Here is a 22,481-nt window from a genome sequence, read left to right on the forward strand (position 1 = left end):
TCAAACCTAGTGGCTTGCTGTCATTTACTAGCCCTTGGTCCCGTTTATTACCATTATTGCCACATCTTAAGCTGGCCAGAGTGAAAAAGTACATGACAACTGGAGGACTATTCCAAGTCCACAGGGAGGGAGAGCTGGAGAAATATCCTTTCTCTTTTGGAAGATTTTTCTTTTAAAAAAGAATCTCCCAATGCAGTATGAAAGTGTTGGGAGAGAGAGGGGGAGAGAAAGAGAGAGGGAGAAAAATTGGTTCATATCCCAAGCACGGAGGCATTGCTGCTTGGTTAGTGAAGACAGATGCAATCCCCGGTGCACCCCAGGTAATCCAAGAATGTTGTCCAAGTGGCTGTTGCCACATTTGTGCCACAGAGGCAGGAAATACCTCTTCTGAATATACTTTTTGGAGACTCGGTGCCTCTTTACGATGTTCGTCTGGGTTGTGGGGGTGGGTGGCAGTGTCTGCCAATCAATGTTCTGTATTATTCTATGTATTGGTCTCCTGTGGGGGATCCTTCCAGAACCCAGGGAGATCGTTAACATCGTATCCCTCTTGTTATTTCTGTTTGTTTAAATGAATCCCCGGCTGCTTAGGAGCCTAAGAACTCGACTAAAAAAAACCTGGCAAATAATATTTTCTAGTGCAATTGTTAGAAGCGTTTCTGCAGTCAGGCATTTCAGTGAATCTGGCCTGTAGACATTGGTCTTTTGAATGTATCGGCTGCAGGTCTAAACAGGCTGTGTTATATCTCCTTTCGCACAAGCAGGAGGTTTTAGAGCTAGATGTAGAGGTGGTTGGGTATCATTTTCTTCTTTTGTCCAGTGTTGCAAATGTGGAGCTAAGTTATAGTAGAAATGTCTGGCCTAAAACCATTGGAGATTCACAAAGATATACTTGACAGTTCTTTCAGTGTTTCAGAAGTGTAATTTTACATTTGCTTTGTGCCACATCTACTCTTATTTTTACTACCATGATTATTATTTCTGCTGGAAACTGTGGCAATAAGAGTTAAGTGAAAGTATTGAGAACAGTGTGGAAGAGCCTGTTTTTCTTTAAAGTTGCAGTACTCAGACTACTGAAAGCCACTACAATCAAAACTGACCTTTTTTTTCTTTCTTTCATGTGGTCCTGATGTTAGTGGGTAATTTCCCTTGCTGCTCCTCAGCACAGTTTTAAGTTTTGTTCTGTTGACTGATGTTTAAATAAATTGTAAACACTTGCATTGCCTGAAGGCAATTGGGCTTTACCATTTAGGTTAGCCAAAACCAATAACCATCTTCCTACTTTTGCAAACTTAAGGTAATGGATTTTGGAAGTAGAAATCAGGCGTGCACCATCACAAACAGCAGGTGGTGATGGCGATTGGTAATGTTTTTAAGCATTTAAGGGCTGAAAATTTCTCCCTCAAGTGCTAGTTTTCTGTATGCATGGAAATTTTGTTGTAGAGATGTATTCAGAAATTCTACCATTACATAAATATGTAGAAAACCAGCCCGCTAGTCATTTAACAAGTCCATTTCTAACCTCTCCAAAGACATTATTTGTTCTGTACTGCTTTGGACGAGGCTACCATGCTGCCTTCATTATGTAGGAATTCATGAAAGGAAAATCTTTACTTGGCAGACCTTCTTCCATCAGTAGTTTGTTTTGGGGGAACAAACCTCCATTGGATTAACCCCTCACTGTGTTTCTGGAGGTTCCCTCGAACAATGATAGATACGCTGTGCTTCATTGAGGATACCCGGTTTATTTGTTGAGTTTCAAGGCTTCATAAGATGGCGGGGGAACCTCCCCTGAGCCCTCTGTAAATGTTTTGATGGAAGCTCTATATATGTTGCCATCCAAGGCTCTTACCATACTACTTTGAAAATCTGCTCTCAGCTGAGCCATTGTTGAGACAATCTTTGCTTTACATTGCAGAGAATCTTAATGAGCTATCTGGCAATTCTTCCTAGTATCCTGAACCCTTTATTCTCCCTGTTTTTGCTAAGGGGAAAAAAAGGCAAGGAGAAACCTCGGTCTCTTCTGCTTGAGTCCTGCCTGGATTCCAGGTGTCAGTCCCAGATTTTTCTGGAATTAATTCTTTCTGAATTATAGTAGCCTAGCAGTTTCTGTGAACCTTTCTCTTTGGGGTATTCATTATCCAAATACAGTAGCTACAGCCCCCCCGCAACACTCACACACACCAATTTGTGTAGATCTTTCCATGCTACCCTTTAAACTTCCTTTGTGATACCTCATGCACATACAAATATCTGAAAACACAAATATATATTGGCATATCGTCACGGTGGAAAGGAGGCTGGGTGTTTTTCTATGTAGCATACATAGCTCTCAAAAAAAAAAAACCCCTTGGAATTAGATTGTATCCATTTCTATACTAATATCAGAGCTGACAATAGTTTTAATCTTCCTTCCTTCCTTCCTTCCTTCCTTCCTTCCTTCCTTCCTTCCTTCCTTCCTTCTTTCCTCCTTCCTTCCTCCTTCCTTCCTTCCCTCCCTCCCTCCCTAGTACTGTACTCTAAAAGATTTTTGTCACTCTTTTGCAGGGGTTCCTGTGGAATTTTTACTTGTGTCACAAAACTGTATGCCTGTGATTATTTATGTGGTTGGTTTTCGTGCCCGGTATGACCAATAGGTGCTAATGTCTCTCCTGCCAATATTTCTGAACTTCCTTTTACAAGAGGTCGGACTGCTTTAAACTCAAGTATTGTCAATACTAGCTTGCTGCTAAGCTGCCCGGCGGCATAATGTAAAATGTTTGTTTTTTCTTAAGATTTCAGTCAACGAGGATCTCAAATGCTATGGTTGCATTTGCAACAGATATTGTAGGGGGAAGGGAAGGCTTGTCTTAATCTCTGCATTTGCAAAAGGATGCCTTCCAAGCCACTGGAAGAAATAAGGAGTGAAGAGCCCTAGAAAATAAGGACCTGGGCTTCTGAGGTGAAAATAGGCGGCAAAAGCCTTTTAAAGGAATGCTCCACCCTCAAGAAGAAAGGTCAACTGCTGGTTCTCTTCGTTTTTATGTTACCCACTGGAGAATGTGCACCGGGGGAACTTCTCTGTCTACATTACGTCTGAAGTCAAGCTCTAATAGCCTGGCATTCGTGGGCCCATGTGATACTTGGAGCGTGGATCCAATTGCATGAATGATAGATGCCTTGACTTTTATTGAGGCAAGAATCTATACCTTCTGAACTTCTCAGTCTATGTGGAGGCTTTTGAAATCCCAGGAGAGATTAGACTTTGTTCTGGGTCCGTGAGAGGAGAACTTTTGCCAGGTGGTGGTTCCTTATCTACCCCTACGCGTGTGGACACAACACATTGATTCAAGGTTGAGGCATCCTAGACTGTATTCACCGTAGGCTTTGTTGTTCGGCTGTTAGCATTGAGGGTTATAGTCATTAGCAACCCCAGAAGGTCATTGAGCTGGCTTTTGTCAGTCCAACAGTTTGGTTAGCAGGAGCTATTCTACTTCATTGGAGGCAGTGTGACTTTATGAGCGTGTTTTTCTTTGTTTCCAGCAATTGGTTTTAACGGGGAATGAAATCGTGCAATTACTCGCTTGGTTCCTAGACTTGTCTCTTTCTGGATGAAGTAATGTAAGCCTTGACTGGTAGAGGGAAGGTCATTTCGACAACGGCGTTCTCCATTTTTATTTCTTAATATTGATCCAGAAAGATAATAGCACAAGGCTAAAAAAAAACCCAAAAAACCCAATAACCCTGAACTGCAGAGCAAGGGTGACTCTGAAAAAAGTATATTTTGAACTCATTGTGGTTAGGCATCTTGAACCCAGAAAATGCTGGCATCACAGCAGCTAAACCGATTAAAGAAAAAGCTAAAGCTAAAACTTAAAGACAGTTTTTGTGCCTTTGCGATTTTCATACCTTTTTAGGCAGCCGTTTTCCAGCTGTCTGCATAAAGCGGTCTGTAGAGTTAGCTGTCTGTAGAATTAGTGGTAATCGATTTTCCAAGTGGGTTATGCAGGGTCCTAAATTGGAAGATTGGCTTAGATCTTTGGGTCCTTCAGCTGAAATGGAGGCGGAAGTTGTGACACCTTTTAGTCCCCTGGCAGCTTTAGCAGCAACTTTTAAGGCAAAGGTTGTGTCTTGCCTTGTCTTGGTGTGCTTCAGCATTATTTCCATTTTTCTACAAGAATTTTATAAGAGAGAAAAAGCCTTTTGTGTTCAATGCTGATCGCACAGTGCCAAATGTTTAAAGACCAGCTTCCCGGAATGAGGGAAATGACTTTTCAGAGAGGTCCACACAGCCTCTGCCAATCCCTTTCCGGAGATATTTGGAAGGATCACCCTGAAGCACTCGGCTTTTCTGCCTGATTATTGCTTCATCCATCCTTATTTTCTGACATTCGTTCTTCAAACAGGTCTTTTTTCTGCCTTGTGTCCTTTTGACTGCAGCTTCTGCAGCCATTCCTTCGTACCCCTCGTGGATTCAGTCTCCAGCATTCTAAAAAAGATCTTGGGACAGGAAAAAGAAAGAAAGAAAGAAATGTTTTGTTTGAAACTACAGAGACCCACTCCTGCAACAGACAAGACTGAGGTAGATAGACCAGCAGTGCAACTGGTTCTATCAGCTACTTCATCTGTTTGTAAACATCTAATCGGGAAGGATACCTGTGACTAAAACTGGGTTATCGGATATGGCTATTTGAATTCAATTTTTTGGATCCTGATCAGTCGTTAATGCAGACCGTGGGACTTCCTTTTTGCATCATCTGTACCAAACAAACAAACAAAAAAGGAATTCCTTGGGAAAGGTTTTTGAGTCATTGGACGGACTGAATACTTGCATACCATTATACAGGTAGTCCTCGATTGAATGACCGCAATTGAACTCAACATTTCCTCTGCTAAGTGGGAAATGTGTTGCGTGAGTTTTGTTCCATTTTACGGCTTTTCTTGCCACACAGTTGTTACGTAATCCCTGCAGTTTTAATAAGGTTAGTAATGATGGTGGTTAAGTGAAACTGGCTTCCCCTTTGACTTTGCTGGCCAGAAGGTCACAAAAGGTGACCATGTGATCCTGGGACGCTGCAACCATCATAAATAAATGGTGGTTACCAAGTATCCACATTTTGATCCTGTGACCGCGGGAATGCTGCAAGTGGTTGTCATGTGTGTGAAAAATGATCATTTTTTTTTTCTCCCAGTGCCATTTTAACCTTAAAACGGTCACTAAACGAATGGTTGTAAATTGAGGACTACCTGTATTTTCTTAACTGAGAGGCTTGCCAATTTAGCGATGAGAATTAGACTCAAACCAAGTGCCTTATGATAGGCAATTGTAGGTGGAGATGAGATTTTGGGCCAGCCAACGTAATACTAGGGCAGGGGTCTATCAAACTTGACAGCTTTAACACTTGTGGACCTTCAACTCCCTGAATTCCTCCTCCAGTCATGTTAGCTCAGAAATTCTGAGAACTGAAGTCCACAAGTCTTAAAAGTTGCCATGTTTGAAGACCCTTGTGCTAGAGTATCATGCTGTGCCACTTTAGCCCTTATTTATTAAATGTGACCTATACATCCATAACCAGAAAGCATCTCAGCAGTTTCAAAGTCGATATGGTCCTTTAATAAGGAATTTATACATTGTGTTGCCTCCCTGTTGTCCATACCTTGACATCCTTCTTGGTTTATGCTCTGTTTGCTGGTTGATCATACTCTATGTAAAACTTCTGCATATATGATAAATGTGAATAAGTGTTGCTTCTGTGAAAAAAAAAGGGGGGGTATCGGAAGATGTGGAATCGGAGAGAAACAGTCACAAGATAGATGGTTACCCTGGGCAGCCTGCTGATGTTTCGGACTATGAATGGTTGCTATCTCCTGCCAACATGGTAACAAGAGTTGTTGCCCAAAACATCTGAGGAGCGGCAGAGGTTGAACTATAGATACGTGTGATTGCCTAATCCAGGGGTGTCCAACCTTGGCAACTTTAAGACTTGTGGACTTCAACTCCCAGAATTCCTCAGCCAGCAAAGCTGAGGAAAGTCCACAAGTCTTAAAGTTGCCAAGGTTGGACACCCCTGGCCTAATCCTTCTCCCTTGATTAGCTTTTTTAATGGCACTTTTTGGGGAGAGTGTAAATTCAAAGAGTTTTCTCCTTTATTAGCAGAAGGCAGGAGCTCGGCCCTTCCATTGAACTGCGGGGCTTCACAAGACATGGGACTGACTTACAAGTCGGGCTTCTTTTGACTTTGCTTGAAAATGTATTTCCATTGTCTCTTTGCTGATTCCAGAACAAAGACCTCCTCAGGCGCTCCTCCTGGTGGCACGTCTGGTTGGCCTATGACGACGCAGTCGTCTTCCGGGGGTGGGGGTGGGGGAACATCCCAAAGGCAAGCGTTATTCATCTCTGTCATGCAGATTGAAAAGAATTGTCAGAATCTTTGTACCCTTTGCAGATTAGAAATGCAAAAATACGAAAACCGGTTCTCTTAAGTCATGGTTGTGTCCTCCATAGAGTCCCAGGGTTGGCTGTCTTGCATTGTCCCTTCCCTTGTTTTTGTTCCTATCATTGTGGACAGGGCTTTGCTGCTACATCAGTGCCTTGGGGGGAGGGGGGGGGGGAAGGAGGGGAACTCTGAGCACATAGCTAGACAAGCAGTTGTTCAACACAAGGCACTTGAGAATCACACTGTCCCGGCTTTCTCTGCCAAACTCCATATACAAAGCACTTTGAATTGTTTCCTTTTGGCTCCTGAAGGACACAGAAACCACAAAGGGGGGGTGTTGGTTTTTGTACTATACGCCACCCCCTCTTTTCCTCCTTTGTCCTCTTGGTGCTGTCTTCCCTAATATAAGTTACCTATCCAGCAGGTAGATGCCAGCCAGACTCCTCCATAAGTCAGTACCATCGCCTGGCATTGCATGTGGTTCCTCTGAACTCTTCTACATTGCCGAGCACAAACCTGGTCTCCTTTACATGGAAGCTAGCTTTTGCCATGGATCTCCTCTTCCATTTTGAATTCATGGCCATCCAAGCGTTTGTACAATATACTGCATAAACTTTAGCACAACATTATATCGTATTTTCTCTGGCCGTCGATTACTTGTGTTTTCACAAAGCGTTACTTCTGTTGAACCACCATTGGCAGTTGGTGGAAAATAGGACATGAGTGTTCTAACCCCTGTTTGGTATTACCAGTTTGAATCAGCGTCTCAGTGGCCTCACTAGAGTTTCACGTCTGTTTTTCAGTTTTATCTTGCAGGATGTTTTCCCAGTTTCTCTGTTTCAGCATTACACACACAGCCCATGTTTCCCAGTTTTAATGTTTGTATGTTATGGGCAGCCTTGGGCGGTGCAATTACGCGATTACGATGAAGGGAAGCAAAATCGGATTGTCTTTTATTTTTAACGAAGTGGGTTCTTCCCCTCATCTTTGGTTTTGAAATTGTAGCAGAGAATCCCACTCTGTCATTCTTCTACAGTAAAAAATGGTGCTTCAAAATACACTCTGCTGTCTGTTTCGTCTTTCTCGTTCTTTGGAGCTAAACCAGAAACAACGTGAGAATAATTCATGTCAGAAATGCTAGTTTTATGCATGGGAAGCCAGGTAGCCATGTTTTGGCTAACACTTTCAGATATTTCATTCACATCTCTTGAGTCTCTATTAAAGTGCTTCACCAGCGCCAGGAGTTAATTAATACTTGAGAGAGTGTTTTGCTTAATTGGATGTTTCCTTATTCTGAATCAAGCTGATGGCCTTCAGATTAGGTTTGATTGTAACTTCTAACATTTATAGCCAGGGTCACCAATGACAACACTAGCTGGGGACATTGGAGAGCTCCGGTTCCATACACCTGAGGATGATCAGCCTGGGAAAACATGGCATGGGAATGCACCAGTTTACTGGGGACAACAGCCATGTTGTGATGAAGCTTCTCCTCTTTTACAGTTGCCTATGACATCCCAACAGCACCCCCATAAAAAAGGGGGGGCTATAGGTTCCTCTATCTGCTGTCCTCAAAATAACTGAAGTGATTGAGTTCTCCCATCACATCAAGGTGGTAATCCCTGGGGAGGTGGGGTGGATGACACTGTAATAGTCTCATAATTAAATTTATGGGCTTCTAAATGCATTTAATTCAACTTGCTAAAGACATTTACATTGGAAAACATCTTCGCACTCTCTACATTCCAGTAGAGTCACTAATTAGTATGTCTATAGGACCCATCAAAGAGAAGGTTAAAAAAAAAAAAGCTAGCCTTTGCTTTATTATTTCCTCCTTTTCTGCTTCCTCAGATATGCCACAAGCAACCTTGGAAGCCTTGCTCTTCATGTAGAGAAGGGAAATTCTGTCAGTTGCTTTGGTACTCCACCAGGTGATCTCCTAGCTAGCTCCTGCTCTACAAAAGTCTTGGAACAGCTTTCCCTTCTGTTTCACCGTTATTTCAGATTACAGTGTGTTTGCAGTCTTGTTCTCAGCTATCAGAATCCTTGTGGCATTTTAGGCATCTGTAAACTCACAGCACTCTTTTGTCCTCCCATGACTGACTTCTGACCAGATTGTTTTGGGTCAGCATGGGGGTGCTAAAGTTTTATGCATCCTTAATGTTTGTTCTGACCCAAACCTGGTTCCAAGAGAGCGAAGGCAGCCGCACAACCTTTTCATGTTTCATCTACGAATCCTGTTTCTTCACAGATAAAAGGCTGCTTCCAACTAATTAGCTCCGACAAGAAAGAGCCTTGCCAGGTTTTTGCAAGGCTGCCAAAAAACAACGGATAAGAAATAAGCTTACAATACAAGAGTCTTCAAATGCCAACTGTAATGTCCATGAGACTGAGTTTCAAAACGTCTTTGCTTCCTACAAAGAATGTTCGTTTCACAGCTGCCTTTTATCTTCTTGAAGGAGGGGCCATTACCTTGCAGCCTTACTCCCGAGTCGCCCGTGCTGCTGGAGCTGCTCTTTCCTGTGAGCAATCCTACGCTTGGCACAGGCTCCTCGGGAACCTCCTCATCACTGCTGCCAGCCCCCACAATCTCTGAAGGCAGCAGTCCACTCCCTAATGGTCCTGGCCCCTTATCTGAGTCCTCGCTTTCCTCAGCCGTCGACACCTGCTGCTAGCTAACAACAACAATGTTGCAGATCATAAGGTGGGAAGTTGCCTTAGGCCAGAGCCCACTCTTTGTCCATCCAGGGCAGTGGTGGTCTTCTACTGGTTAGGCCCAGTTCTGCTGAGCCAGTACCGGCGATGAGCAGCGGAGACCGTACCGGTTTTCTCCACCGCTGTGCTATTGGGCCAACCGCCTGCCCAGGCTCCCATACTCACCTTTATTCTCTGCTTTTGAAGCGTAGCTGCTTTGCGCGGCACAGCAGAGTGCTGCGCGGCAGCTGCTGAAGCGACCGGGAGAGTGCAGGCTTGCAGGAGGTGAGTTGGAATGCCTCTGCACCTGCGCAAAGTACACATTTGGCACACACATGTATGCAAAGCATGTGCACAAAATGCGCCCACCAAGCCACACCCACTGAACCGGTGGTAAAACCTTTTGAATCCCACCATTGATCCAGGGGTGTCAAACTGGCAGCCCGCAGGCCAGATGCGTCACGTGCAGGCCACGCCCACTCCAGTTCCATGAGTGGGGGAGAGTCACATGACAGCAACGTGACACCGTGAGTTTGACACTATTAGTCCATCTTTGGTTCTCGTAACAGTGAGAGTTTTTCTTATTGTCTCTTCTTCGTGAGCATTTTTATTGGAGATGTCGGGGAATACATTTGGGGCCCTCTTGTCTTTGAGAGGGCTGCATACCTTTGGAGTTCCAGTTTGCAATCATGAAGCGCAATGCATCCAAAACTTTCCACTGGAGTAGGCAGTTGACCACATGAGGAAAAAATAGCTATGGAAAACCTTAAGGAGAATATTTAACAGGCAGATGGTTTTTTTAATGGAAATTCACTACTTGAATACTGACGAAAAAAATGCTTCAGAAGGTTTAGTATGTTATGAATCTGACATATCCTTAGACATAATCTAGAAATTGGAGTGGAGGGGTTTTAAAACCAATTTTGAAGCCCTAAAGTTTCAGCAAATATTAGATGTCGTCCAGTAGGTAGAAATGAACTTAGGTCAGTTCACAAGAACTCCAGAGACTACAGATAAATATGAGAAAAGAAGGGGGAGGAAGGAGGAGAAGGAAGAAGAAGGAAGAAGGAGAAGAATTTTAACAAATCCTAAAGTTCAACAGCAAGCCCTATGTATAGGGGAAAAATGTTAAACTCATGGGATGAGTTTTTCTTTGGAGTCTTAAATTAACTGATCTATTCCCATCTGTCCTGCACTTTTCAAACAGTCTGTTTCACTATCATATTTTTGTCACAAATCTTTTCTTCTGCTATCATCCACCCTGCAAGAAATTTCTGTAGAAGTTTAGTCATCAAAATCTAAATATCATTTCAGATCATCAGGCTATTGTAAAATCAATAGCTCAGTTTTGTATAATGTGATCTAATGCCACTCGGATGTCTATCTCAGATACCAGAACATCGAGTCTGGAATTATTGAAAAAAATGATACAAACACAACTATCCTGGGCAATTTCTAAATGAAAAGTCCATTTGGGGTCATAATGGTTTTTTTTCCCCCGTTCTATGATTATTACAGAAAAAGGAGCAGACTCTTGTGGCAATCATAAAACATATCTTGTTTGATTCTGACTATATTCCTTTCTTGTCTAAATCACAGAGTTTTAACATTTTATATACAGTAAAGCCATAATTCTCCAGAATGCCAAATTTTAACAGATTTTGAAAACGGGACAAATTTTACCTCAGCTTCTACTCCAGCATAGTTTGTCACTTCCAAAGCAAACTCCACTACTAATATTCCTTGATTCAATTAATTTAACTCCACGGAAGAATGTTAGTTGCATTCATTAATTTTTCACGGAGATCCATTTCCTTAAAAGTAGTGTTAAATGGAGGGTTTAGAGTAGGATTGTCAAACTCGATTTCATTGAGGGCCAGATCAGAGTTGTGTTTGACCTCAGGGGGGCATTGCGGTGGGCGTGGCCAGGTCAATGTCACTCATGTCAGGGGCACCTGTGATGGCCTGCAACCCTCTGCCACCACATGGCCTTCCCAAGCTCCATTTTCACTGGTAGAGGCACTACGGGCTGCTCCGCTGTTTCCAGGGCAGGCCCACGGGCCAAATCTAAGCACCCCGTGGACCAGATCTGGCCTTGAGTTTCACACCCCTGGTTTAGGGGGCATGCAACATCTATTGGCCTATTTTTTAATTGTTCTTATTTGCTTTACGGGTAGTTTTTGTCTTACAACAGGTTTAGTGACCATTGGAAGTTACAAGGGCACTAAAAAAATTGTCTTTTGATCGTTTTTCACACGACCGTTGCAGCATCCTCATGTTTTTCCCCTTCTCTTCACTGTGTCTAGCTATTTGCTTTTGTATTTTTGTATTTTATTCTATAATCTAATAAAATGTTTAAATTTGCAGGGGGAAAACCCTGTCATGAGTCACTTAACAACTCTGGCAAGGAAGGTCATAAAATGGGACAGTGCTCAGTTAACAATTGTCTCAGCAACAGAAATTATGGGCTCAATTGTGATCGTAAGTCAAGGACTAGCTGTATATTTTGTCTGAGCTAGACACAATTTTGCTTTAAGAATTAATAATAGTTGGGCTCCAGGATAGGCTCATGGTTGAATGATATATTTCCCCCGACCCCCATCCCGCTCCAAAATAATTCAAAGGGCAAATGCAAAGAAGGAACTGGAAAAGGAAAAATTACATTCTCTCCTTTATTTGGAACACAGTTTTATGAATTGATGGGTGGATGAATGAATGAATAAATGAATGAATGAATGAATGAATGAATGAATGAATGGAATGGAATGATTTTATTGCAGCCATGGACCTTAGCATAACAAAATGAAGCTCTAAAAAATGACAATCGCTGAAGATTACTAACCATCAATGGATGGCATTTACACAATGGAACATTTAAGGAAAGGAAATGCTCATTAAAACAGATAAATAAATAAAGCACCTCAGAGTACCTTGGAATTTTAAATAAAAGCAGGGTGATAATAAGGCAGATATCCTGCAAGAGCTGAGTATAAAGAGTATTCTTATCATTTCCAGAGTTTGAGATGATCAGGAGACTAACTTCCCTCCTCCTCAGACAATATGGCCATTGGCTGGGAATTCTAGGTAGTTGAGTCCAACACATTTAAATGATATCCAGTTAAGTGATGCTATTCTTGGCTGTTTACAATTAATATGCAATCACTATTTCAAATAAAGTTGCATTCATGCATCTTTATATGCTTTGGATATGAATGTCCATGTATTTGTTTGTTTGTTTATACCCCACCTTTATTACTTTTATAAATAACTCAAGGCGGTAAACATGCAGTGGGCTGCCTTCTAAGAGGCAATTTTTGCTGCAATTTCCACCCTTAATAACCCCCCCACCCTCAAAGCACAATCTAGTCTCTTCCTGGGATGATACAGCCTTCAAGGGTCACTTCATAATGCTGTCTAATTCAGGGATTTCCGACATTCACAACTTGTGGACTCCTGTTTTACTCACAACTACAACCCTGTGAGGTGAGTTGGGCAGAGAACGTTACTGGTCCAAAGTCACCCAGCCAGCTTTTGTGCCTAAGGCGGGACAAGAACTCACAGTCTGCTGGTGATTGGCCCTAAGTCATCCAGTCGACTTTCATGCCTAAGGCAGGATTAGAACTCACCGTCTCCTGACTTCTAGTCTGGTCTTTCATTGATAGACCAAACTGACTCTCTTCTTGCATGTTTTGTTGAATATGTGCCTAAAACCTAAGAATACCCATATAAGGTAGCCTTTACATGGGATGCTTAGGAACACAACACCTGTTGGAAGAAATATCCTTCTGGGTTCAGTTCCAAATGGGGGAAAAGACACTGGATTCATGGAAGTTGCTTGGAAAGAAGGTTTAATGGTGGACAGGACCATATACCTTGGAGCTCCTGAACGAAAAAGGGAAGAGATGCTGAGAATCCCTTAGTTATATACCCTCTGTTGGGCCACACCTTAGTGTTTCCTGTTCCCGTGTAAGAAATGTATCCCATTGGCTGTCAGACTCCCAGGAGGTAACTAGCTAACTTTGTAGACTTTGTCTGGACCACATGGTTTCACCTGAGTGCTGGCTGATGCAATCTTCCCAGGCCATGTGGTGAGATGGGTAGAGGGCTTTGTTATGTAGAATACTCTGTCCCAGGCCTTAATGGCCCACCCATTAACAAAGGTGAGGGCGAGCTTCTGTTTCTGAGGTGAGTTTCTGCTTCTGAGTTTCTACTTCTCTTTTTAGGGGAAATATTCTGCCTTTTTAGTATATCCTAAAACATTTCATTTTCCTAGGAGAGGGGTGGGTTTTAACTTCCAACACAACCTAAATTCCAAGATCTAAATTTTTAGTTTTAATTATAAACAAATGCAGAGATTCTGAAAAAAAAATCTGTATTTTTTAAAACGAATTTCTTCTTTTACTGAAAACAGCTTGGTTAGAAACAGAATGGCTGTGTCTCCAAGAAACAGTCATTTGTGCTGAAACTTGGAATAAGAACATTTTTAGCTCTTGAAAAACCGGTATTTAAATAAACTGCACACTTGTGCCAAAGCAAGAATATGCATGAGAGGAAAAATAAGGAATTTATGCCTTTCCCTTTTAGCTCTAAAACAAAGATCAACAGTTGATTCTGAAATCACATTGCCTCTTTTATGTCATGCAATCTAATATCCTACTATTAGTCGAAGTATTTGTATTACATTCTAACCGTAAGAATATTTAATCTATTTTTTTACATTTTTTTCTGCATTGTTCTTTCAATGGCTGTATAAAAATAAGTGTTTATCCTTCCCCAAGTTTTTTTAAATAGGCTTTCATGGTTTGGCCAGGCTTGTCAAGGTTTAATTAGAGATTAGATGCTATTTATTATTTGTTATATAGTCACTAAGCATATATCCAGTGTTCACATGCTGAGATTAATATCTTAAATCGTCTAGCCAAATAACAGTTAAGTATATTAATGAGCCGCAAAAGTATTAGGGCAAAAATTTTGTTGGGCTCAGCCATACACTAATGCAATTTTTATAACCCTTGTAGCAAAAGTATGTCTCCTTAATTTGATTTACTTTTGGAGAAATCTCTCAAGAGCCCTTCCCAGCAGCCTTAGCTCCTGCCACCCAACTTTACTCACAAAATAGCCTCTTTTTCCACACCATGGGCTTTTTTTAGACTTTTCCCTCCTTAAAACATTAAGATGAAAATGAGTGTGAAAAACTTCTGGAAATTTGCTTATCTCCCTTAAACCTCCTAAAACAGCCCCAAATTCAACTGCTGAATATTCCCACAAAAGCCATATTCCCACTAATTTTCAGCAGCACAATTTGGGGTGCATATGCATCTTTTTAAAGGGGGCGGGAATTGGGCATGGGTTGCCTTCTGGGAGGCTTTTGTTGGCATTCCCACCCTTAATAAACCCCCTGCCTGCCCCCCAAAAAAACCCACAACCTTGTCCCTTCTTGGGATGAAATAGTCTACAAGAATCACTTCATAATGCTTTCTAAGGATTTCCAACCTTTACAACTTTAAGACTTGTGGACTTCAACTCCCAGAACTCCCCATCCGGCTTGACTGGGGAGTTCTGGGAGTTGGAAGTCCACAAGCCTTAAAATTGCCAACATTGGAGACCTCTCTGCCTAGTTGATTCTCTAATTTTAATTTAATTGGCCTTTAATTCTGAGAAGGAGTCAAGATTGCCACTGCGTCAATTAGACTGAAGCTCCGCCCTTTTTATATGGACACATTAAAAGAGCTGGAGCTTCTATTACATTATCACAGTCACCATCTTCATTTTTTTTTTAAAAAAAAAAAACACCATATCCCATGGATCCCCTTGGCTGTTGTATAGGAAATCACTCCTGTGCATTAGAATTAAGTCCTCATTTAATCAAAACATTCATTGCAATACAGGCAAATGGACAGTATGTTCATGTTCATATAAAAGTGAGTCCCCTGAAATTGAATTAAATAATTTCAGCGTGGTCTGATGGTGGCCAAATTGTCTGCAGATATATTCAGAAGGAAATGCTGCTTTTAATTCAAAACGATTTACTGTCTCTTAAACATATTTTTTTAACCGCAGCCAAATGTTACTTAAGCTTGTAAATAATTCCCCCTGCATTTATTTAAATTCTCTGACAAAATGAGCATATGAATTCAGCTTTAGCTTCATCTGGCCACTGTCCAGCCTCAAGCCTCAAGACAAGCTTGACGCCTGTCATAAGCCAGTGAAATTAATGATGCCATGGTAATGCCCAAACAAGAAACATAAAGAACCTGATTGCCATGATATGACAGCAGATCAGATGCTTAACTCAGAATCCAGGAAGTTACTTGTTGTAGTGAAGACAGGCAAACAAATAATGGGGAAGAAGAGGAAATGGTGAAGAGCAGAGGGAAGAGAGGAATCTGGAAATGGGACCTTAGAAAGAAATGAATCAATAAGACTTCAAGTTCATCCTGGTCTCCTTCCTTGCTCCTTATTCTATCGAGGACGATGGCATATTCAAATTGTATGTGGGCATTCCGTTCAGGACAAGCCGGAGATTCTCACAAGTGGCCTGACTTCAGAAGGTCTGGGAGTTGGAGTCTGCAAAGGATCCAGAAGAAAGAAGCCTCAAGCAGACCCCTGCTGGACTATCAAGAGTACCTTCATGGGTAAGTACCTCTTTTTTCAAAACCCTAAATTGGAATAACTCCCTAAGAGTTCACACAACACACTAAACCTCAAGCCTGGGTTCACAAAACACACTTGCTGGCTGCATGTGATTTTATGCTAAAATAAGTCAGGTAAAATCATCGGTAAAATCATGGCTGGCTTCATCCATTGGGAAAGACACGTTCTCTGAACTGTGTTTTATCCTAGTCCAGCTTGGTGCGTCTACTCAACCAGTGGGTGTCTGTAAAAAAAGAGTTGCGGTAGAGCAGATTGCAAGACTTCCTGCCATCTCACTGCCTGATAAGACAAATGCAAGGTACATATTTAATTTAATTGCCTTCAAAAACTGTGAGGGCTCTATCGCTGGAGGTTTTTAAGAGGAGGTTGGACCCAGTAGGGCATATCAAACTTTTTCAACTTTCAATTTCCAAATGCTAAGGGTACTCAAAAGTTGTGACATGCCTTGAGGATTGTAAAAGTATTTTCATTACTTTAATGTAATTTAGATGTGCTTGGTAAGTAACTATATAAATATCACAACTTTTTAACATTTTGTTTGTTTCATGAACAGCCATTTGTCTGGAATGGTATAGGGCAGTGATGGCTAACCTTTTTGGGCTCCTGTGCCAAAAATTGTGTGCGCGCCAGCATGCACACACTAGCATGCCAGCACCCAGAATGCAATGTGCGGCCCCCTCCTCACAACCCCTGCGCATGTATGTGCAATCCCCACTCCTCAGCCCCTTACCTGCATTGCGCCTCACAGCTGATTTTTCAGCTGGTTTAAGGCCTTTTTCGGCCTCCCAGAGGCTTGGAAAAAGCCTCTGCAAGGCTTTTTAGGAAAAATTATAGGCCTGTTTCGTCACTTCTGGTATTACAGGAAGTGAGAAAACAGGCCTATAATTCGCCCTGAAAAGCCTTGCAGAGGTTTTTTCCAAGCCTCTGGGAGGTCGAAAAAGGCGTCAAACAAATCAGCTGAAAAAAAAAATCATCTGTGAGGCGCACGCATGTGCAGTGAGGTAAGTTTGCCTGCGGCTCACGTGCCAACACAAGTGGCTCTGCATGCCACTCGTTATTCTGTATGCCTGTAAATTGCTTAGAGTTGCCCTGGCGAGATGGGCAGCATGCAAATGTAATAGATACATCAATGAATAAATATCTGTAAATCCTTGTATGGTTTTGACCCATATACTTTGTCTTATATCACTGTCTGCATGGACAGGCCTGCGGTACTGCTGCCAGGGAAAATGGAGCTCGGGAGGGCAGCGCACGGTAGCCCTTTTCACTGGCAGAGGGCTGCAGGAGGCTGTCACAGCCGAAAATGGAACCCAGGAGGCCACATGGAGGCCCCCAAGCTCCGTTTTTGCTGGCAGAGTGCTAGCAAAAGTGGATCCCCATAGCCCCACCTGGACCACCACAGGTGCCCCTGACATGAGTGATGTCAAGCTGGCCACGCCCCCTGTGGCCACGTCCCTTGGACATGCCCCCCCTGCCCCCCTGAGGTCAAACACAACCCTGATGTGGCCCTCAATGAAATCGAGTTTGACATCCCTGCCCTATACCATTTCAGGCAAATGGCTATCCAACTTCTTCTTAAAAACCTCCAGTGAGGGAAGACCTATCATTTTTAAGGAGCCATGTTTGTTACTTCGGCTTTCTCTTTTCTTTTTTTCTTTCCCCTTAGACTCTTGGGCTCTGAAAAGGCTTCCTATTTTTTGAATCCCCCAACAACAGAGAAACCCATTAGCCCACGAGTGAGGCGCCTGCTGATGGCTGGTATCGGTAAGGCATTTCCTGTGTCAGAGGGAATCTCCTTTGCTGTTCTCCTTTCTTCCTTTGGGGGCATAATAAGCAGGGGTGGGCTGCTGGGGGTTCGCAGGGGTTCAGGAGAGCCCCTAGCTAAGATTCTGTGCAGTTCGGAGAACCCCCGAATCCCACTCCTGGCTGGCCTCGACCACCCCTCCCGGGAGTCCCCACACGGCCTGTTATGTATGCAGGTGAGTGCAGGGTGCACATGGAGGCTCGGGGAGGGTGAAAAAATGGGCTTCCCAGAAGTTCAGGAAGGCCAGAAATAGGCCCATTTCCAGCTTCCAGAGAGCCTCCAGAGCCCGGGGCGGCCGTTTTCACCGTTCCAGAACCTTGAGGAAAGCCTTCGGAGCCCGGGGAGGGCAAAAACGCCTCCCCTCACTGTGGTGCAGGAGGCTGACCAGGCCACACCCACCATGGCCACGCCCACCCAACAACTGGGCAGAGAACCCTTTGCTAAAATTTTTGAAGCCCACCCCTGATAATAACCTGGAAGCAAGAGATCATGACTGTTACAGATGACAGGTAGTCCTCGACTTACAACCATTCATTTAACAATTGCCCAGAGTTACAACAGACCTGAAAAAAGTGACATGATCTGGCTCTGCCCTTAACGGCTATCGCGGGATCCCTGAAGTCACGTGATCAAATTTGAGGCAGCTGGCCACCATGGGCATTTATGGAGGTTGCTATGTCACAGGGAGGGTCTCATGATCAAGCAAAATAAATGGGAGAAGCCGGATTCGCTTAACAACCACAAGATCCGCTTAACGATGGAGGTGTTTTGCTTAATAACCATGGCAAGAAGGTTGCAAAATTGGGTACGACTCAGAGACTCCATTGCTTAAGTAATGGAAATTCCTGTCCCAGTTGTAGTCATAGGTTGAGGACTTATTGTCCACAATTGAGCCCAAATATTTCCAACCATTAAGTAAGACATTTGTTAAGTGAGTTTTTTTGCCCCATTTTGCAAACCTTTCTTGCCACGGTTCTTAAGTGAATCACTGCAGTTGACAAATCGGTAACCCCAACTTGTTAAGCGAATCTGGCTCCCCCGTTGACTTTGCTTGACAGAAGGTCACAAAAGCAGATCACGCGACCTTGGGACACAGCAACGGTCATAAGTACGAGTCAGGGGCCAGGGGCCTGAATTTTGATCACGTGATCATGGGGGTGCTGCAAAGGTCGTAACTGTGAAAAACGGTCATAAGTCACTTTTTTTCAGTGCCGTTGTAATGTTGAACCGTCACTAAATTTTATAAGTCGAATACTACTGGTACAGGTAATCAGCTTGGAGTACAAAGACGTGACCTTTTTTGTGTGTATTTTTTTTAACAACAAACATAAACAAACATAAACATAAAACAACAAATAAAACCTTCTTTCAATTGTACAGCGTGTCGGTTGGTATATATCCCTTGTGCATAATGTCTATAGTCTTGTCCTCTTAGATTTAAATTTACATTCAAATTATATTAATCAAATGTCATGTTATATTATTATTACATCATCATTAGACTTTAATTTCAAATCCACACTATCTTTTTAGAACAAATCCCAGTTCTTACTGATTCTAATTCATATTATAATCCATTCTATAGCAATCAATTATAACATATCATTACTATTATATTATATTTACTATTATATTATATTTATATTATAGTATATTGCATTTTCCTATTTTTCTGTCTGGTAAAATAAATCCCATATTTTATAATATTCTTTTTCTTCTTGCTTTCTACTTGCTAGGGTTAATCTACTCATCTCAGCACATTCCATTATTTTCTTAATCACCTCCTCCTCTCAGAATTTTTTCATTTTTCCAATTTTCAGCAAATACAATTCTAGCTGTAGTTAAAACATTAATAATCAAATACAGTATGTCAATTGTCTGTTATATCCTTCAGGTAAAATTCCCAATAAAAAATATCTCTGATTTCAGATCTATATGCTGTTTTGTCATTTTTTCCAGCCACGTGTGAATTTTAGTCCAGTATCTTTTAGCTTCCACACACATCCACTACATATGGTAATATGATCCAGGTATCTGATGACATTTCCAACATTTCGCCGATTTGTCCTACAACGACGTGATCTTTTGTACGTGTGGTACTCGGTGAACTTTGGGAAGTGCAGAATGAGAGGAAACCTGCATCTCATGATAATAAATTTTCTCTTGACAGACTCTACAAACTAATCTTAACATAGAAATGTAGTAATAGGTAGCACAGCCTCTGCTGGCTTTCTTCCTAATAGTATGCAATTAAAAAGATGAAAGGGAGCACGCCACTGCCTGCAGTATTTTAACTTGTCTCTGTCCCAAGTCTTTGGCAGCCAGAAGAGTGTTTTGCCCTCGGGGCAAAGACTGTGGCTTCTATCAGGCGCTCTTTCCCTTTTGGAGAACTTTCCAGCTCCTGGGGGCCTAGTTCTTCCTTGCGGGACTTTTCTTTAGCTAAAATTGGACTGTGAGGTGGAGGCCGTAATGGCCTTTTCTTCTGGAGCCCAGTAAGAATGGAAATGGAAACCAGGCGTCGAAGAGCAAACCTCTCCTGGTCTGTGTAGAACAGGGGGTGTCAAACTGGATTTCTTTGAGGGCCGGATCAGCATTGTAGTTCTCCTCCACAGGATGGCTGGCAGGGGGGAAACTCGGGCCTGGACAGCCTCCTGCAGCACTTTGCTAGCCAAAACGGGGCATGGAGGGGCCACCCGCACCCTTCCCCCCCCGCTCCATTTTGGCTGCCAGAGGCATCACGGGGCAGTCCTTTGCTATTTCCAGGATGGCCCCGCGGACCAGATTGAAGCACCCTGCAGGCCACATCCGGCCCATGGGCCTTGAGTTTGACACCCCTAGTTTAGAACCACCTCCCCAACTTGGGAGATTGCAGAAGGGTTGACCTGGCCTAGAACCCCAGTAGGTGTAGTCCACCTGATCTGGGAACACTACCGGGAATCCTCAGCTTACAACAGTTCACTTAGTGAACATTTTCTAAGTTGCAATGGCATTGAAAAAAACTGACTTATGGCCGTTTTCCCCATTTCTGACAGTTGCAGCATCCTCCCTGATCATGTGATCAAGATTCAGACGCTTGGTAACTGACTCATATTTATGATGGTTGCAATGTCCCGGGAACAGGAGATCCCCTTTTGCGACCTTATGACAAACCCAAGTCACTGGGAAGCCAGATTCACTTAACAACCATGCTGCTAACTTAACAACTGGACTGATTCATTTACAACTGTGGCAAGGAAGATTGCAAAATGGGCTAAACTTAACTATTGTTTTGCTGAGCAACAGAAATTTGGGGGCTTAATTGTGGTCGTAAATTGAGGAATACTTGTATTGAAGAATGCTTGCTGGCAGAGGTGGTATTCAGCAGGTTCTGACCAGTTCTGGAGAACCGGTAGCAGAAATTTTGAGTAGCTTGGAGAACCAGCAAATACCGCCTCTGACTGGCCCCGCCTCCATCTCTTCTCTGCCTCCCGAGTCCCAGCTGATTGGCTGGGTCTTCTTTTGTTGCCTTGCACAGGAGAATGGAGCTGGAAAGCAGGTTAGTGGGGTGGGGAGGGAATGGGGATTTTGCAGTATCCTTCCTCTGCCACACCCACCAGGCCATGCCCACAGAACCGGTAGTAAAAAATATTGAATCCCACCACTGCTTGCTGGACATGTTAGGCAGGGAGCAGGGATGGTTTACTTAAAGCTTTGGGTAGGATCTTTTCTTCAGAAATGGTGAGATGGTCACATACTTTTTTTCTAAGGAACTCAACACATTTCAGCACTGTAACAAATGTAACGCTGCCATATGTCATTAAGTCATCCGTTGGAATAGAATAGAATAGAATAGAATAGAATAGAATAGAATAGAATAGAATAGCAGAGTTGGAAGGGACCTTGGAGGTCTTCTAGTCCAACCTTCTCAGGCAGGAAACCCTATACCCATTTCAGATAAATGATTGTTCAAACTCTTCTGGAAAACTTCATTCACAACTTCTGGAGGCAACTTGTTTCGCTGATTAATTGTTCTGTCAGAAAAAAAAATTCTTACTTCTGGGTTGCTTCTCGTCCTGCCCTCTGGTGCTTTGGAGAATAGCTTGACCCTCTCTTCTTTGTGGCAGCCCCTGAGATATTAGAAGTATGCTGTATTAATGAGATGGGTGGCATAGAAATTTAATCATTCTTCTCATTAAATAGACATGCCCAGTTCCAGCAACCGTTCTTCATATGTTTTAGCCTCCAGTCCCCTAATTATCTTTGTTGCTCTTATGCAATATCATTTTCTTTGCCACATAGATATGGGGGCTGAAGAGGTGTGGAGGGCCCTTCATGAAGAACCCAAGCATCGACTCGAGATTACGGCGAGTTCAAAAGGCCATTCACTCTCTGAACAGGTGAGGAGGGTGCTTTCGATGAGAAAACAAGGCCTAGATATAAGTAGTCCTCCGCTTACGATCTAAGCGAATCATGCGGTCATTAAATGAAACCAGCTCCCCGCTCCCCCCATTGACTTTGCTTGATGGAAACTGGCTGGGAAGGTCACAAATGGTCATCACGTGATCCTGGAGCACTGCAGTTATTGTAGATACTTGCTAGTTGCCAAGCCCTTGAATTTTGATTGTGTGATTGTGGGGATCCTGGAACAATTGTTAAATTCAAGGACTGGCCACAAGTCATTTTTTTTAGTGCCCTGTAACTTTGAATGACAGGGGTGCTAAGTGGTTCAGTGGCTAAGACGCTGAGCTTGTTGATCAGAAAGATCGGCAGTTTGGCAGTACGAATCCCTAGCGCGGCGTAATGGAGTGAGCTCCCGTTACTTGTCCCAGCTTCTGCCAACCTAGCAGTTTGAAAGCAAGTAAAAAATGCAAGTAGAAAAATAGGGACCCCTTTGGTGGGAAGCGAACAGAGTTCCATGCACCTTCAGTGTTTAG

General features: G+C 42.8%; 1 protein-coding gene and 1 long non-coding RNA gene across 2 annotated transcripts in view; both read left to right on the plus strand.

Moving 5' to 3' along the window:
* Nucleotides 1–22,481, plus strand: part of LOC148126807 (uncharacterized) — an 80,827-nt gene that overhangs the window by 51,650 nt on the left and 6,696 nt on the right. The window lies entirely within an intron of this gene.
* LOC148126808 (uncharacterized) overlaps nt 1–22,481 on the plus strand; it is a 39,759-nt gene that overhangs the window by 13,734 nt on the left and 3,544 nt on the right. The window contains exons 2-4 of the mRNA XM_087923503.1: nt 15,581–15,745; nt 17,431–17,528; nt 21,847–21,944. Of these exons, the coding sequence (XP_087779629.1) occupies nt 15,581–15,745; nt 17,431–17,528; nt 21,847–21,944 (361 nt within the window). The remainder of the gene's footprint in view (nt 1–15,580; nt 15,746–17,430; nt 17,529–21,846; nt 21,945–22,481) is intronic.

Source organism: Pseudonaja textilis, chromosome 2, assembly GCF_049901715.1.
Source record: "Pseudonaja textilis isolate UNSWEBS1 chromosome 2, rPseTex1.2, whole genome shotgun sequence".
Taxonomy (NCBI): Eukaryota; Metazoa; Chordata; class Lepidosauria; order Squamata; family Elapidae; genus Pseudonaja; species Pseudonaja textilis.